Source organism: Anomaloglossus baeobatrachus, chromosome 4 (genome assembly GCF_048569485.1).
Source record: "Anomaloglossus baeobatrachus isolate aAnoBae1 chromosome 4, aAnoBae1.hap1, whole genome shotgun sequence".
NCBI classification, from domain to species: Eukaryota; Metazoa; Chordata; class Amphibia; order Anura; family Aromobatidae; genus Anomaloglossus; species Anomaloglossus baeobatrachus.
The window spans coordinates 614,180,207-614,196,851 of record NC_134356.1 but is presented as its reverse complement, the minus strand read 5'-3'; the positions used below and the strand labels follow the sequence as shown (position 1 = coordinate 614,196,851).

Here is a 16,645-nt window from a genome sequence, read left to right as displayed (position 1 = left end):
GGTAGCTGCGTGAAATGAAGGGAACATTGGTTTATGAAGCCCCTGCAGGTCTTGGGATCTCCGGCATAACGAGGTGGTGAAGCCAAACGGAGTTGGGAAGCATTCGAAGAGGCTGCCACGGGTGCGGGAGCCGTGGATTGACTAGAGGAGGCCCGGAATGTTGAAGGCGTAACTGCCGCTTGTAACGTGTACAGGCGGGTGTCCACGGACGTCATAAAGTTCAGCATGCGGGTCTGGACTTCACGCTGGCGTTGGAGTTCTTCTTGCAAGGCCGCTAGTGCTGCAGCGGGATCCATGGCCTGATCTTACTGTCACGGCCAGGTGTACGGGCAGACCCAGGAGGTGGATCCACTGGACCGAACTCCTAGATGGTAGTAAAGAGTCCGGCAGCTGGAACACTATAAACAGCAGAACAGTCCTTGCACACGAGTATAGCGGAGAAGTCCCTGGGACCACGGAGTCACGGGTGGTAGTCCTGGTGACGCAGCTCAGGTTCGGAAGCCGAGATGATGTCAGGCGGGGTCCGGAACCTTGGGAGCGAGATGACGGGTCACCGCAGGGATCCGAGATGGTGCGGACTGTCAGGATGGCAGATGGACAGCGTTCGGGGTTCAGGATACGGCAGACTGGATGGCGAGGCAGGCACGGCTCTAGAAGAGAGATAGGTGAGTACATGCACTGAGACACCAGGAGACCTGACTCCTAGCTTAGGAAACACGAAGATCAGGCCCCGCCCCCTTGGACAATAACCCCCTTTATACCCTGTACCTGTTCAACCTCATTTCCTGTTAATGGACGCTGGCCCTTTAAGAAAGGGTCAGTGACCGCGCGCGCGCCCTAATGCGCATGCGCGCCGCCCGGGTGCCAGAAGCCAGGGAAGGAGGCTGAGAGGAGGACGCAGGGGAGCCGGCCAGGTCCTGGGCAGCCGTCGGGCGCCGGAATCGAGCACCAGGGGGCCAGGGAAAGACGGGCACCGGAGGCTGGAGAGCGGGGAGCGTGGCAGGTGAGCCGGGGAGCGGGGGTGAGGACCCGGGGAGCGTGACAAGTACCTGCATCACCTAAGCCGTCGGGAAATGGGTCAAACTCCACACATAACACCTGAGGAGTGGAGATGGATGTCCGACCTATGTACCATCCTCCAAAACTTTGAGGACTCCACCAAGATGGTGAGTGGTGATGACGCCATTATTAGCGTCACCATACCGCTTCTCTGCCTTCTAAAACGGTCTCTGCTCAAAAACAAACATGATGCATTGCAGGCGGAGCGCGATGAGTTGGAGCAAGAAACAGTAGTGGGTGTGGGTGATAACACACAGCCCAGCCTCGTCTCATCACAACGTGCAGTGGAGGACTATGACGAGGAGGAGGATGAAGACATGGAGCAACTCTCCGGCCAAATTGAGGATATGACATGCACACCAGTCATATCCTCGGTTCAGCGTGGCTGGCCAGAGGACAGGGTAGATGAGGAGGAGGAGGAGGAGGACAGCATGTTCAGTCATCGTGTTGGTCAGGATACTGAAGTACTGGCTGTTAAGAGTCTGGCACACATGGCTGACTTTATGGTAAGCTGCCTGTCTCGTGACCCTCGCGTTAAGAACATCTTGGCCGACAATCATTACTGGTTGGTAACACTGTTAGACCCACGCTACAAGGAGAACTTTATGTCTCTTATTCCCGAGGCGGAGAGGTCAGCCAAAATGCAGCAGTTCCGGAAGGCCATAGTCACGGAAGTAGGCAAAGCATTCCCCTCACAAAACGCTAGCGGCATAGGTCAGGAATCAGTGGACAACCAAGGCGTACAGCCGAGAGGGGCACAAGTCCAATCTGCCAGAGGTAGGGGAACAGTCTTTAAGATGTGGGACAGTTTTCTCAGCCCCTCACGTACCACAGCCCCTGAGGTGTGGGGTAGTGCCACAAGAAATACTAAGTTTGCCCAGATGCTCAAGGAGTACCTTGCAGATCGAACAACTGTACTCCGACATTCCTCTATGCCTTAGGCCTCTGCCACACATCCGTGCCTCCGGCACGTGTTTGTCATTTTTTACACGTACCGGCGGCACGGAGACACTTTAACCAATGCTACCCTATTGTAGAAGGCACACACACGTAAAACCACACGGAACGTGTGTCCGTGTGCGTTTGTACGTGTGTGCGTTTTTGAAAGCGCTGACATGTCCGTTTTTTCACCGGCAGCACGGGTGTCACACGGCCCGCACCCGCACCACACGGGTGTAGTGTGGATGCGGTCCCGTGTGACACGCGCCGGAGAAAACACACGTCATTGAAAAAAAAACAAAACATTAACTCACCTTCTCCAGCCCTTGCTGCCTCTTGCTGCCGACCGCCGCTCATTATTCTCATTGAATATTCACTTCACTGCCTGGCAGCAGCAGCAGCGGGGAGACGGGAGGGCTGGAGACTGAGGATCAGCACCACGGACAGCAGCGCGGACGTCAGGAAGGACCAGGTGAGTATAATAATAATAATAATAATCTTTATTTCTATAGCGCCAACATATTCCGTAGCGCTTTACAATTCAGGAGGATCATATACAAACAAGTAACAGTTATAGAAATACAATATTTAGAGGGGAAAAAAATACAACCCTGCTCGTGAGAGCTTACAATCTACAATGAGATGGGGGGAGAGGCAAGGGTCAAGTGCTTATTTACAATGACAATCCAACCATCTCACGGAAATGGGGCTGGATAATGGTTTCCTGGACCAGTGGGCCCGAGCCTTGAGATGCCTTTGGGTGCCATGGAGTTTGATGTGGAGCTATGTTGTGAGAGGTTGTAGAGGGACTATGTGAATCGAATCTGATTAGGGAGTGTGATAGGCCGCCCTAAAAAGATGCGTCTTTAGGGTGCGTCTGAAGCTGAGTAAGTTGTGATTTGTCCTAACTTCTTGGGGTAGAGCGTTCCAGAGGGTTGGTGCAGCTCGGAAGAAGTCTTGGATCCGGGAGTGGGAGGTTCGAATTAGTGTGGATGTTAGTCGAAAGTCGCTTGCAGAGCGTAGAGAACGGGTGGACTGATAGACAGAGAGGAGGTTGGAGATGTAGGGGGGTGCTGCACTGTGGAGAGCTTTGTGGGCGAGAACAAGAAGTTTGAATTGGATCCTATGATATATGGGCAGCCAGTGCAATGACTGGCACAGAGCAGAGGCATCCGAGTAGCGGTTAGCCAGATAGGTGACCCTGGCTGCTGCATTAAGGATTGACTGTAGAGGAGAGAGTCTAGTTAGGGGGAGACCAATTAATAGAGAGTTACAGTAATCCAAGCGAGAGTGGATCAGGGCCACGGTGAGGGTTTTTGTCGTTTCCATTGTGAGAAAGGGGCGGATTCTAGAGATGTTCTTGAGGTGCAAGCGGCAGGTGCGGGCAAGAGATTGTATGTGGGAGGTGAAGGAGAGATCAGTGTCAAGTATAACCCCCAGGCAGCGGGCTTGCGGCCTAGGACTTATCGATGTGCCACACACAGAGAGGGAGATGTCAGGTTGAGGAAAGTTGGAAGATGGAGGGAAAAGAAGAAGTTCAGTTTTGGAAAGGTTAAGTTTGAGATAGAGAGCAGACATGACATTGCAAACTGCAGTCAGGCAGTCACTTGTGTTCTGTAGTACAGCGGGGGTGAGCTCAGGGGAGGAGGTGTATAGCTGTGTGTCATCAGCATAAAGATGGTACTGAAAGCCAAATCTGCTGATGGTCTGACCAATTGGGGCAGTGTAGAGGGAGAAAAGAAGAGGGCCAAGGACTGAACCTTGAGGGACCCCAACAGTGAGAGGAAGAGGAGAAGATGTGGAGCCAGCAAATGATACACTGAATGAGCGGCCAGAAAGATAGGAAGAGAACCAAGAAAGAACAGTGTCCTTTAGGCCGATAGAGTGGAGCATAGAGAGAAGGAGATGGTGGTCAACAGTGTCAAAGGCAGCAGAAAGGTCAAGAAGAATAAGCAGAGAGTGGTCACCGTTACGTTTTGCTGTCAATAGGTCATTGGTCACTTTGACAAGGGCAGTTTCTGTTGAGTGTAAAGGACGGAAGCCAGACTGTAAAGGATCTAGAAGAGAGTGAGAGGAGAGGTAGCGGGTGAGACGAGAGTAGACCAGGCGCTCCAAGAGTTTAGAGATGAAGGAGAGATTGGAGACAGGTCTGTAGTTGCTTGTGCAGGACGGATCGAGAGAAGGTTTTTTTAATAATGGAGTAATGATAGAGTGTTTGAGGGAGGAGGGGAAGATACCAGAAGAGAGAGAGATTGAAGATTTTAGTTAGGTGAGTGGTGACAACCGGAGAGAGGGACTGGAGTAGAGGTGTGGGGAAGGGATCAGTAGGGCAAGTTGTAGGACGAGAGGAGGATAGGAGCCTGGAGACTTCGTCCTCTGTGACTGGGTCAAATGTGGAAAGTGAGCTGGATGGAATATGGGGAGGGATGGGATTCACAGGGCTTGGTGGCTGGGAGCTGATCTCTTGGCGGATGTTTTTAATTTTCTCTGTGAAATACGAGGCCAGGTCATCAGCATGAAGGGCTGTGACAGGGGTCTGTACTTTGGGACTGAGGAGGGAGTGAAAGGTGTCAAAGAGTTTTTTTGGATTGTTGGCAAGTGAGGAAACAAGGTTGGTGAAGTAGGTCTGTTTGGCGAGGTGAAGGGAATAGTTATAGGTCCTTAACATGAACTTGTAGTGGATGAAGTTTTCTGGTGTGCGGGTTTTTCTCCATAGGCGTTCGGCGCTCCTGGAGCATCGCTGGAGAAATCGAGTTTGTGATGTGAGCCAGGGCTGTTTTACTCTGTGTTTGGTCTTTCTGAGGGTGAGGGGTGCTACTTGGTCTAGCGTAGTCCTGAGTGTGTCATTGTAGTGCTTTACAGCCAGATCAGGACAGGAAAGTGAGGATATAGGGGACAGTGATGTGTGTAAAGAGTCTGAAAGTGTCTGGGAATCGATGGCCTGTAGGTTTCTGAATGTGTGATTGGTGGGAGTGTGCTGGGGCGGACGAGGGTTTGTGAGCTTGAAGGAGAGGATGTTGTGGTCAGAGAGGGGAAGAGGTGAGTTGTCAAAGTCAAAGATTGAGCAGAGGCGGATAAAGACCAGGTCAAGGGTGTTACCATCTTCATGTGTCTCAGAGGATGAGAGCTGTCAGAGGCCAAGGGAGGTGGTGAGAGATAGAAGCTGGGATGCAGAAGGGGAGGAGGGGCTGTTCATGGGGATGTTAAAGTCTCCTAGGATCAGGGTTGGTAACTCTGAGGACATGAAGTGTGACAGCCAGGCTGAAAAGTGGTCAAGGAACTGGGTGGGTGAGCCTGGTGGACGGTATATGACAGCTACTCTGAGGGAGAGGGGATGGAAGAGCCTGATTGTGTGGACCTCAAAGGATGGGAATGAGAGTGATGGAGCTGGGGGGATGACCTGGAAAGTGCATTGTGGGGACAGTAGTAAGCCTACTCCACCACCATGTCTGTTTCCAGGTCTTGGTGAATGGGAAAAGTGTAAACCACCATGAGAGATGGCAGCAGGGGAAGTAGTATCAGAATCCTGAATCCAGGTTTCAGTGAGGCCTAGTAAGTTAAGAGAGTTATTGAGAAAGAGGTTGTGGATGTAAGGAAGCTTGTTACATACGGACCGTGGATTCCATAGAGCACAATTAAAAGAGGGAAGCGAGGGTGTACAGGGAATGTTAATAATATTATCAGGGTTTCTATGGGAGGTGGGGGAGGGGGTAAAGTTAGCCTGGGGTGGACCGGGATTAGGACAGATATCACCTGAAAGAAGTAGGAGTAGAAGGAGAAAGGTCAGATGGTTTTTGGACTTGTGGCATGGCTTTTTTTGGAAGTCCCTGGAGCTTGATTGAATCAGATTATTAAGATAGGTGAAAAGAGCCTGGGAGCTGTACATAGGAGAGGGGAGGAGAGAGGGGCTGATGTGGATGAGTGGTGATGGAGGGGGGACAGGGCGGTGAAAGTGAACAGAAAAAGCACATAGGATGATAGAGAGTGAGATAATAGTTAAGGTTAAAACAGATGGCGTCATAGAGTAATTTACCAGCAGACTCCTGCCCTGACTAACTGCCATTGAGGTAACTGCCCAGCACTTCGCAATGATGGCACTTAGCAAGAGATGGCATGCATGCAACTCCCCGCATGCATGCACCCCTTAAGAAAGACACAAATATATAGGGCTGACTAGAGGGGTATGTGAGGGGGATTATGGGAGCTCAGCTTGTTAAGGGAAATCAACAAATGCTGATCACATCAGGGGATGATTAAGGAATCAAAGGGAACAGGACATTTGACACCCACCCGGACTTCCAGTCTACACAGATTTACACCATCCACCATCAGATAACATTTACAAAGAGGAAGATACAGTCATACATCAGTGAGTATTACATAGATTATGAAAATGACAGAGCATACATCACAGGAAGCAGAGTTATATACCAGAACACATATTCAGCCAATGCAGTGGGGAACAGACAATTCACTTGACAGGAAGCAGAGTTATATACCAGAACACATATTCAGCCAATGCAGTGGGGAACAGACAATTCACTTGACAGGAAGCAGTATAATAATTACCGGTTCTACGTGTGCTATCGCGGATAGCACACGTAGAACACACGTGTCACGCACGTACCAGAGACACGTACTTACCTGCACGCAACACGCAGGGAAAATACGTGTCTCTCGGCACGTGCGTGAAATTCACGTGAGTGTGGCAGAGGCCTTACAATTATTGGGTATCCAAGGTGGACACGTGGCATGAATTGGCTCTCTACGCCTTGGAAGGCCTGGCCTGCCCTGCCGCTAGCGTTTTGTCAGAGCATGTTTTTAGTGCCGCAGGTGGAATCATTACAGATAAACGCACCCGCCTGTCAACTGAAAATGCTGACAGGCTGACTCTGATCAAGATGAACAAGGGTTGGATTGGGCCAGACTTCACCACACCACCAGCAAATCAGAGCAGAATTTAAAGTTTGTAACGGGAATTTGCCATGTACCGCCACTCACCCATGGGTACACACTTCTGGACTTTGGATAATCGCTGGACTGCTCCTCCTTCTCCTCATGCGCCACCATGATGACCATTACAATAGTTAGGCCTTTGTTTCAGGTATACCCCCAGTGGTAAATTTTTTCGCCCATTCTTTCAGAATGGACATTAAAACGACAGGAGACCCGCTCCTTGGCAATGGGAACAATGTTTTGAGGCCCTCATGCACGTCTCTATCCAGGGACAATGTGGAGCCTCCCAATTTTTGGCTGCCCTGCCAAAGGGCTATACTACAATAGACCTACTTACTTACAATGGGCACTTCAGGTTTACAGGCCCTCATGCACGTCTCTATCCAGGGACAATGTGGAGCCTCCCAATTTTTGGCTGCCCTGCCAAAGGGCTATACTACAATAGACCCACTTCCTTACAATGGGCACTTCAGGTTTACAGGCCCTCATGCACGTCTCTATCCAGGGACAATGTGGAGCCTCCCAATTTTTGGCTGCCCTGCCAAAGGGCTATACTACAATAGACCCACTTCCTTACAATGGGCACTTCAGGTTTACAGACCCTCATGCACGTCTCTATCCAGGGACAACGTGGAGCCTCCCAATTTTTGGCTGCCCTGCCAAAGGGCTATACTACAATAGACCCACTTCCTTACAATGGGCACTTCAGATTTACAGGCCCTCATGCACGTCTCTATCCAGGGACAATGTGGAGCCTCCCAATTTTTGGCTGCCCTGCCAAAGGGCTATACTACAATAGACCCACTTCTTTACAATGGGCACTTCAGGTTTACAGGCCCTCATGCACGTCTCTATCCAGGGACAACGTGGAGCTTCCCAATTTTTGGCTGCCCTGCCAAAGGGCTATACTACAATAGACCCACTTCCTCAAAATGGGCACATTAGACTCCAGAGGCCTTCATGTACGTCTCTTCTCAGGGACATCGAAGTGCCACACAATGTTTTCACGTAAAATCTTTCATGTAATCTCCAAAAGTAACATACACCAGCTCTATCTCACTATTGGGTATGTGCCCTTAACATTTCCGCCATGAAAATTCATTTTGGTGTCATTTTGGAAGGTTTTCTGGTGAGTCCGTAAAAATGGCGTAAAACGCGGACAAAATTGTTCACAGCTGTGACTTTTGAGTGATAAATGCTTCAAGGGATCTTCTCCATGCTGTTGCCATGTCATTTGAGCACTCTTCTGAGACTTTTGTGACATTTTTAGGGTTTCTACATGCTGTCGGGGGTCATTTCATAAAAATACTCGGGTCTCCCATAGGATAACATTGGGCTCGGTGCTCGGGCCGAGTACACGAGTATCTTGGGATGCTCGGCCCGAGCCTCGAGCACCCGAGCTTTTTAGTACTCGCTCATCACTAGTTTTTACCAGTTTGCTGGTGCAAAACTGGAAACTCACAAAACGTTTGAGCATCTCGTAATTGTGCAAACATTTACGACTTTTGACATTTTTACACCAGTCCCTGACACTTTTTAAAAAGTTTGCAGAGCTCGGGCACTAGGGGTGTGACCAAACATGGCTAACAAACTCATAACTTACTCCACAATAGGGGTGTAACTTACAACATACATGTACATCAGTATCTGACACACAATCCAGTACTATGCATACGACTGTTCTTTACCCCAATTTCCCATGTTATGCTCTACATGGATCTCCACCATTGGAAATCACCTATTCCTATATCATAATAAAACTCACAGCAAGAAGCAGCACAAGGTTTCAATCATTAGTGAGTAGAGTTTGGACGGGGAACACCAACATCAGGAGATTTCAGACATCCACAGGAGACATGACAACTCATTTGGGAGATCCAGGAACCACTCGTATATTTTGAAAGAGTTGTCAAGTCTGGAGTATATACAGGTGCTTCTCAATAAATTAAAATATCATCAAAAAGTTAATTTCAGTAATTCAATACAAAAAGGGAAACGTATATACAGTCATATGAAAAAGTTTGGGCACCCCTATTAATGTTAACCTTTTTTCTTCTTTACAATTTGGGTTTTTGCAACAGCTATTTCAGTTTCATATATCTAATAACTGATGGACTGAGTAATATTTCTGGATTGAAATGAGGTTTATTGTACTAACAGAAAATGTGCAATCCGCATTTAAACAAAATTTGACCAGTGCAAAAGTATGGGCACCCTTATCAATTTCTTGATTTGAACACTCCTAACTACTTTTTACTGACTTACTAAAGCACTAAATTGGTTTTGTAACCTCACTGAGCTTTGAACTTCATAGGCAGGTGTATCCAAATTTTTGAATGGCCCTTTCTTAACAATCCTATGAAGGCTGCGGTTATCCCGGTTGCTTGTGCACGTTTTTCTACTACACTTTTTTCTTCCACTCAACTTTCCATTAATATGCTTGGATACAGCACTCTGTGAGCAGCCAGCTTCTTTAGTAATGATCTTTTGTGGCTTACCCTCCTTGTGGAGTGTATCAATGACTGTCTTTTGGATATCTGACAAGTCAGCAGTCTTCCCCATGATTATGTAGCCTACTGAACCAGACTAAGGGACCATTGTAAATGCTTAAGAAGCCTTTGCAAGTGCTTTGTGGTAATTATTCTAATTTTCTGAGATAATGAATTTTGGGTTTTCATTGGCTTTAAGCCATAATCATCAACATTAACAGAAATAAACACTTGAAATAGATCCCTCTGTGTGTAATGACTCTCTATAATATATAGGAATAGATCCCTCTGTGTGTAATGACTCTATATAATATATAGGAATAGATCCCTCTGTGTGTAATGACTCTATATAATATATAGGAATAGATCCCTCTGTGTGTAATGACTACATAATATATAGGAATAGATCCCTCTGTGTGTAATGACTCTCTATAATATATAGGAATAGATCCCTCTGTGTGTAATGACTCTATATAATATATAGGAATAGATCCCTCTGTGTGTAATGACTCTATATAATATATAGGAATAGATCCCTCTGTGTGTAATGACTCTATATAATATATAGGTATAGATTCCTCTGTGTGTAATGACTCTATATAATATATAGGAATAGATCCCTCTGTGTGTAATGACTCTATATAATATATGTGTTTCCCTTTTTGTATTGAATTACTGAAATAAACTAACTTGTTGATGATATTCTAATTTATTGAGATGCACTTGTAATTTCTCAGTATTAGATGTATATGACTGTAGAAAACTCAAGATCCAGGCTCCACATCTGTTCTTACCGCATGTCCTGTGCATTTTGCTTCACATCCTGCTGTGTTGTAGGCTTCCTCAATTTTAGTACATTTCTTATTGATACAGACCTGAAAAACACAGTAATCTCCAATGATATACTTATATTAAAGAAAAGCAATCTTGAAGATAGGCAGATAGTTTTTGTATTAACCCTTTTCCTGCCATTTTTTACCCCACATTTAGCTCTTCTGGTAGTTTGGACAAAACTTTTACACTTGTGATGGCAACAAATAAAACCTAAATTACAAAAACCTAAATTTAAAAAGAAAAAGAATATAACATATTAAACCATCATACTTATATATTATCTGAAAGTAGACGCCTGGCTCATTGTCAAATGACCATTTTACCATAGCTCAAATAGGATAAAATAAAAGCTTAGCACATGCAGAGTCCAAACATACCCCTTAGGCCTATGTATTTATACAATTATCAAAACTAGAAAAACTAAAAATCTGGTTTTACAGTGGAAATTCTAAATAACAACTTTATTCCTCCCAGCAGCCTCCGGTTTGCAGTCATAGAGGCACAGCCACAGCAATTTCAGTTATTGCTCAATACATAGTGAGCAGTGGCTGTAACCTCGCCCCGGCACTGACTGACAGCCAGCTCAGCACTGATGAAATGTAGAGCCGGCTGTTGGTCAGTGCTGGGGCAGCACTCACAATATACTAAATGGTACCTGAAACTGCTCTGACCGCACCTCTATGACTGAAAACCGGAGGCTGCCAGGAAGAATAAAGATCATTTCCTCCTGGTAACTGGACTTTCAGTGCGGCAGTTAGACAGTTTTAGAGTGCTATTAACCTGCAGATTAAATGGAACCTGTCACCAGATGTTCATAATACTTACCTAACAGTCAGTGAGGAGCAGACTGGTTCTGATTGGCGTCTCTGTTCTCTGGGTCCCGTGCCTCTTCTTTCGGCCATCTTTGTCCTTTTTCTGAAGCTTGTGTGGATGATGTGTTCTACGTCATATACACTAGCCGACATTGAGTTCCTGGGCAAGCGCACTTTGATCTGCCCTGAGCAGGGCAGATCAAAGTGTGCCTGTGCAGGACCTCACTGTAAGTATTATAAACATCCGGTGACATGTTCCCTTTAACTACAATTCTGCAGGTTAATAGCATTTTTTTACATGGCAGTCTCTTTTTAATGATGCAGCTTTATTGGGATGTTAAGATGAAGCCTCATTTGTCAAATCTATGATGTGTTATTATACGTAGCAATAACTAAGGTATCCCAGTAGTTCTGGGACTTTTTTTCCATGTCAGATTGTACTTTATGTTTATAGTACACTAGTCGCAGGGGCATTGTTTCCTTAGACTAGTTAGCCCTCTTTCCATGCTATTACACACCTGTGGACATAATAACATGATTTCCACAAGCCGGAGTCATGGTCAGCCCCTGGAAATTTTGCGCATGCGCCGCTGTGTTCTCTCGCATTGCGCCTCATTTGAAGTTGGGTGTGGGTGTACAGGTCCCAGTTTCAGAGAGGTGCACTGTACACGATTGGAGGAACAGCTTCTGCACCTCTGACCATGCTCAGTGCACCTCTCTGTAGCTGGGACGTGTGGGTGAGTGAGCACAGCGGCGCACATGCGCAAAATTTCCAGGAGCTAGCGGTGACGCTGACTTGTGGAAATCATGTTATTATGCCCACTGGGGTGGGATAGCATGGAAAGATGACTGATTTAGGTCGATATGTTTTACATTTATTAAATGCAAACATGACACTCACAAACAAAATTATAAGAAATTGTACGTTTCAAATTTTTAAAAAGTGTGTATTTAAAACAGATAGTCGTAACTAGAGTTGGGTATACAGGACCATGGGACACCCATTGGCATTCCCAATGAGTCAGAGCCACACTCAGGTGTGCTGTGCTTCTGCACAAGTAATTACTTTGCAGTGTGTAGAACATACTGTCCTCATGGCCGGAGTCACGCGTGCGAGTGACTTGCGTGAGTCTCGCATCACATCACCTGGTACGGCCGCACACTCTCCTGACAGGAGCGGGTCAGCTGCATAGAAATACATGCAGCCAACCCGCTCCTGTCAGGAGAGTATGCGGCCATACCAGGTGATGTGATGCGAGACTCACGCAAGTCACCCACAAGTGTGACTCCTGCCTATGTTTCACACTAAGCCTGTTCAAAGCTATTGGGGGGGAGGGGTTCTTCTTTTCCTGAGTGTATTGCTGCCTGCTTATGATTGGTCAGCGTCACAAAGTGGAAGAAGTACATGCCCCAAGTGATATCTCTCTAGTAATGCCAACTTAGACTAAAAAAAAAAATACCATTTTAGGCCTCTGACACACTCACGTGAAAATCACGCACGTGCCGCGAGACACGTATTTACCCTGCGTGTAGGTAAGTACGTGTCTGTGGTACGTGCGGACCACGTGTGTTCTCCGTGTGCTATCCGCGATAGCACACGGAGAACCGGTAATTTGCATACTCACGTGGTCCTTCCTGCTGTCCGTGGTGCTGATCTTCAGCTCCGGTCCTGCCGTCTCCCCGCTGCTGCTGCTGCTGCCGGCCGCAGTGAAGTGAATATTAAATGAGTATAATGAGCGGCGGTCGGCAGCAAGTGACAGCAGCGGCAGAGACAGGAGTGCTGGAGAAGGTGAGTAACAATTTTTTATTTTTTACTCTGACATGTGTGTTTTCTCCGGCGCGTGTCACACGGGACCGCATCCACACTACATCCGTGTGGTATGGGTGCGGGCTGTGTGACACCCGTGCTGCCAGAGCAACACGGACATGTCAGCGTTTTTAACACACGGAGACACGTAAGTACGGAACGGACACACGTTCCGTTCCAAAATACTTCCGTGTCTCCTAACCTTAGGGATAAGGGACTAGGTAAGGACATAGGGACTAAGTAAGGTCCCCAGGTGCACGTGTCTCCAGTCCGTGTAAAAAATGACACACACGGACCGGCGGCACGTGAGTGTGTTGGAGGCCTTAGGTGGAAAATACTTTGATTGCAAATTAGTGATGGACGGACCTGAACAGTAAAAGTTGAGTGCCCGACCCGGGCCCAGAAGTCTCAGGGAATTCCGGGTAATGATCCAGGTCCAGCAGTCAGGAAATAAAAAAATAGTACAGAAAAAATAAAGAAAATAAGAATGAAGCAAGAGCTTCATACTTACCAAATCTCCGGCGCTACTGTAATGGCTTCCAGGTCGCTCATTCTTCTACCAAGGCCGCTCATTATTGCTCATCCATATGCACTGCTTTCCTCGCCCACCGGCCGTCCTGATATCTGTGAGTGGTTGCAGTCAGACACGCCTCCAGCCAGTGTGACAGCGTCTGCCTGCAACCAATCACAGACCCTGTCTGTGTGTTGTGGTGTAAAAATAAATTAATTTAATAAAAAAAATTGGCGTAGGGTCCTCCCATATTATGATGCACTGCATAGATAAAGCATACGGCTACAGGCAGCAGCCCCCAGCCCTGCGCTTATCTTGGCTGTGTATCAAAATAGGAGGAACCGCATGCAGCTTTTTTTTTTTTCAAATTTAAATAAATAATTTTAAAAACCGGCGTGAGTTCCCCTCCAATCAGCCATGATAAATATTAGACATCAAAAATCTCATAGTATACTAATGTCATTATATAGATACAACAAACCAAAACATCCCCCTGGAAATAACAGAGGAATAAAATGACACTTAAAGCAAATATATTTTTCTTAAAATAATGTTTTGTACTTTATTTCAACATATATGACAATAAAGTTACCATATTTTCCGGATTGTAAGATTCACTTTTTCCCCCCAAAACTGGGGGTAAAATGTGGGTGCGTCTTACAAAACGGAAATGGCTCACAAGAGCAGCAGTGGTGGAGCTGGGTCATAGGAGACAGAATCACAGGACGTGCTCAAGGGTGTCGCGGCGAGCGCCATTGATCTGCAGACGGGCTGGCTGCGAGGGTGTCACAGGACGGGGGTCTTGGCGGCGGATGCATTGAGCTGACTGCGGGCTCTATTGAATCCCTCGCAGTTGGCGCGATGGACTTCAATAAAATAGCCGCGACAACCCCAAGCCTGCGGTATCGCTGACCCTCCTGATCTGCAACACCCCCTCCGCTGAGCCCGCAGCATCGCCTTGCCCCTTGTGACCTTCCCGAGCCTCTCCACCACTGCAGTTCCACCCTGGTGAGCATTAGGACTAAGATGCACTGGGATTAGAAGACGGACCCTTATTGTAACATTAAAAATTTTTTTTTCCTATTTTCCTCCTCTAAATTTGGGGTGCATCTTATAAAAGGAATAATACGGTAAATGAATAAAAATTAATCAGGGTGCTAAATATGCAAAACTAAAAATGAGATAGCCAGTGGGATACAAAATTGCACAGTCCCTTTTAGATAATACATATAAAGGGTGCAATACCTCCCTTTATATAAATATATGTCAATATATTTTCATAAAAATATATAGTACAGAGAGTTCAGCAACACAATATACAGTCATATGAAAAAGTTTGGGTACCCCTATTAATGTTAACCTTTTTTCCTTATAACAATTTGGGGTTTTGCAACAGCTATTTCAGTTTCATATATCTAATAACTGATGGACTGAATAATATTTCTGAATTGAAATGAAGTTTATTGTACTAACAGAAAATGTACAATCCGCATTTAAACTAAATTTGAAAGGTGCATAAGTATGGGCACCTCAACATAAAAGTGACATTAATATTTTGTAGATCCTCCTTTTGCAGAAATCACAGCCTCTAGTCGCTTCTTGTAGCTTTTAATGAGTTCCTGGATCCTGGATGAAGGTATATTTGGCCATTCCTGTTTACAAAACAATTCCAGTTCAGTTAAATTTGATGGTTGCCGAGCATGGACAGCACGCTTCAAATCATCCCACAGATGTTCAATGATATTCAGGTCTGGGGACTGGGATGGCCATTCCAGAACATTGTAATTGTTCCTCTGCATGAATGCCTGAGTAGATTTGGAGCGGTGTTTTGGATCATTGTCTTGCTGAAATATCCATCCCCTGTGTAACTTCAACTTCGTCACTGATTCTTGCACACTATTGTCAAGAATCTGCTGATACTGAGTTGAATCCATGCGACCCTCAACTTTAACAAGATTCCCAGTGCCGGCATTGGCCACACAGCCCCAAAGCATGATGGAACCTCCACCAAATTTTACTGTGAGTAGCAAGTGCTTTTCTTGGAATGCCGTGTTTTTTTGCATCCATGCATAACGCCTTTTTGCATGACCAAACAACTCAATCTTTGTTTCATCAGTCCACAGTACCTTCGTCCAAAATGTAACTGGCTTGTCCAAATGTACTTTTACACACCTCAGGCGACTCTGTTTGTGGTGTGCTTGCAGAAACGGCTTCTTTCGCATCACTCTCCCATACAGCTTCTCCTTGTGCAAAGTGCGCTGTATTGTTGACCAATGCACATTGACACCATCTGCAGCAAGATGATGCTGCAGGTCTTTAGAGGTGGTGGTCTGTGGATTGTCCTTGACTGTTCTCACCATTCTTCTTCTCTGCCTTTCTGATATTTTTCTTGGCCTGCCACTTTGGGCTTAACAAGAACTGAACCTGTGTTCTTCGATTTCCTTACTATGTTCATCACAGTGAAAACTGACAGTTTAAATCTCTGAGACAACTTTTTGTATCCTTCCCCTGAACAACTATGTTGAAAAATCTTTGTTTTCAGATCATTTGAGAGTTGTTTTGAGGAGCCCATGATGCCACTCTTCATAGGAGATTCAAATAGGAGAACAACTTGCAAGTGGCCACCTTAAATACCTTTTCTCATGATTGGATACACCTGCCTATGAAGTTCAAAGCTCAATGAGGTTACAAAACCAATTTAGTGCTTTAGTAAGTCAGTAAAAAGTAGTTAGGAGTATTCAAATCAAGAAATTGATAAGGGTGCCCATATTTCTGCACCTGTCAAATTTAGTTTAAATGCAGATTGCACATTTTCTGTTAGTACAATAAACCTTATTTCAATCCAGAAATATTACTCAGTCCATCAGTTATTAGATATATGAAAGTGAACTAGCTGTTGCAAAAACCCAAACTGTTATAAAGAAAAAAGGTTAACATTAATAGGGATGTCCAAACTTTTTCATATGACTGTATGCCTAGTGTATTCAATCAATATTAAAGTCCTGAAAAAAAAAAACCCTAAACACGTTGAACCACTAGATGGGGCTAGAGGCAATATAATACCTGCAGTATATAAATATAAAGTGCTAGTGCAATCTCAGTAAAATTCAAAAAAGTCTGCATGCCCATCTGAAGTGGTATAATAAATATAGGGTGCTGGAAAAAAATACCTAAATATAATCCTGTCTAACATGTAGACAAAATCGCAATCACTTTATATTCTATTGTATTGCTGAAT

General features: G+C 45.8%; 1 protein-coding gene across 3 annotated transcripts in view; it reads right to left on the bottom strand.

Annotated features, from left to right (window-relative positions):
- LOC142304153 (zinc metalloproteinase-disintegrin-like MTP4) overlaps positions 1 to 16,645 on the bottom strand; it is a 162,666-nt gene that overhangs the window by 19,848 nt on the left and 126,173 nt on the right. For all 3 annotated transcript variants that reach the window (XM_075346242.1, XM_075346243.1, XM_075346244.1), the window contains exon 18: positions 10,238 to 10,318. In XM_075346242.1, coding sequence (XP_075202357.1) covers positions 10,238 to 10,318 — 81 coding nt within the window. The remainder of the gene's footprint in view (positions 1 to 10,237; positions 10,319 to 16,645) is intronic.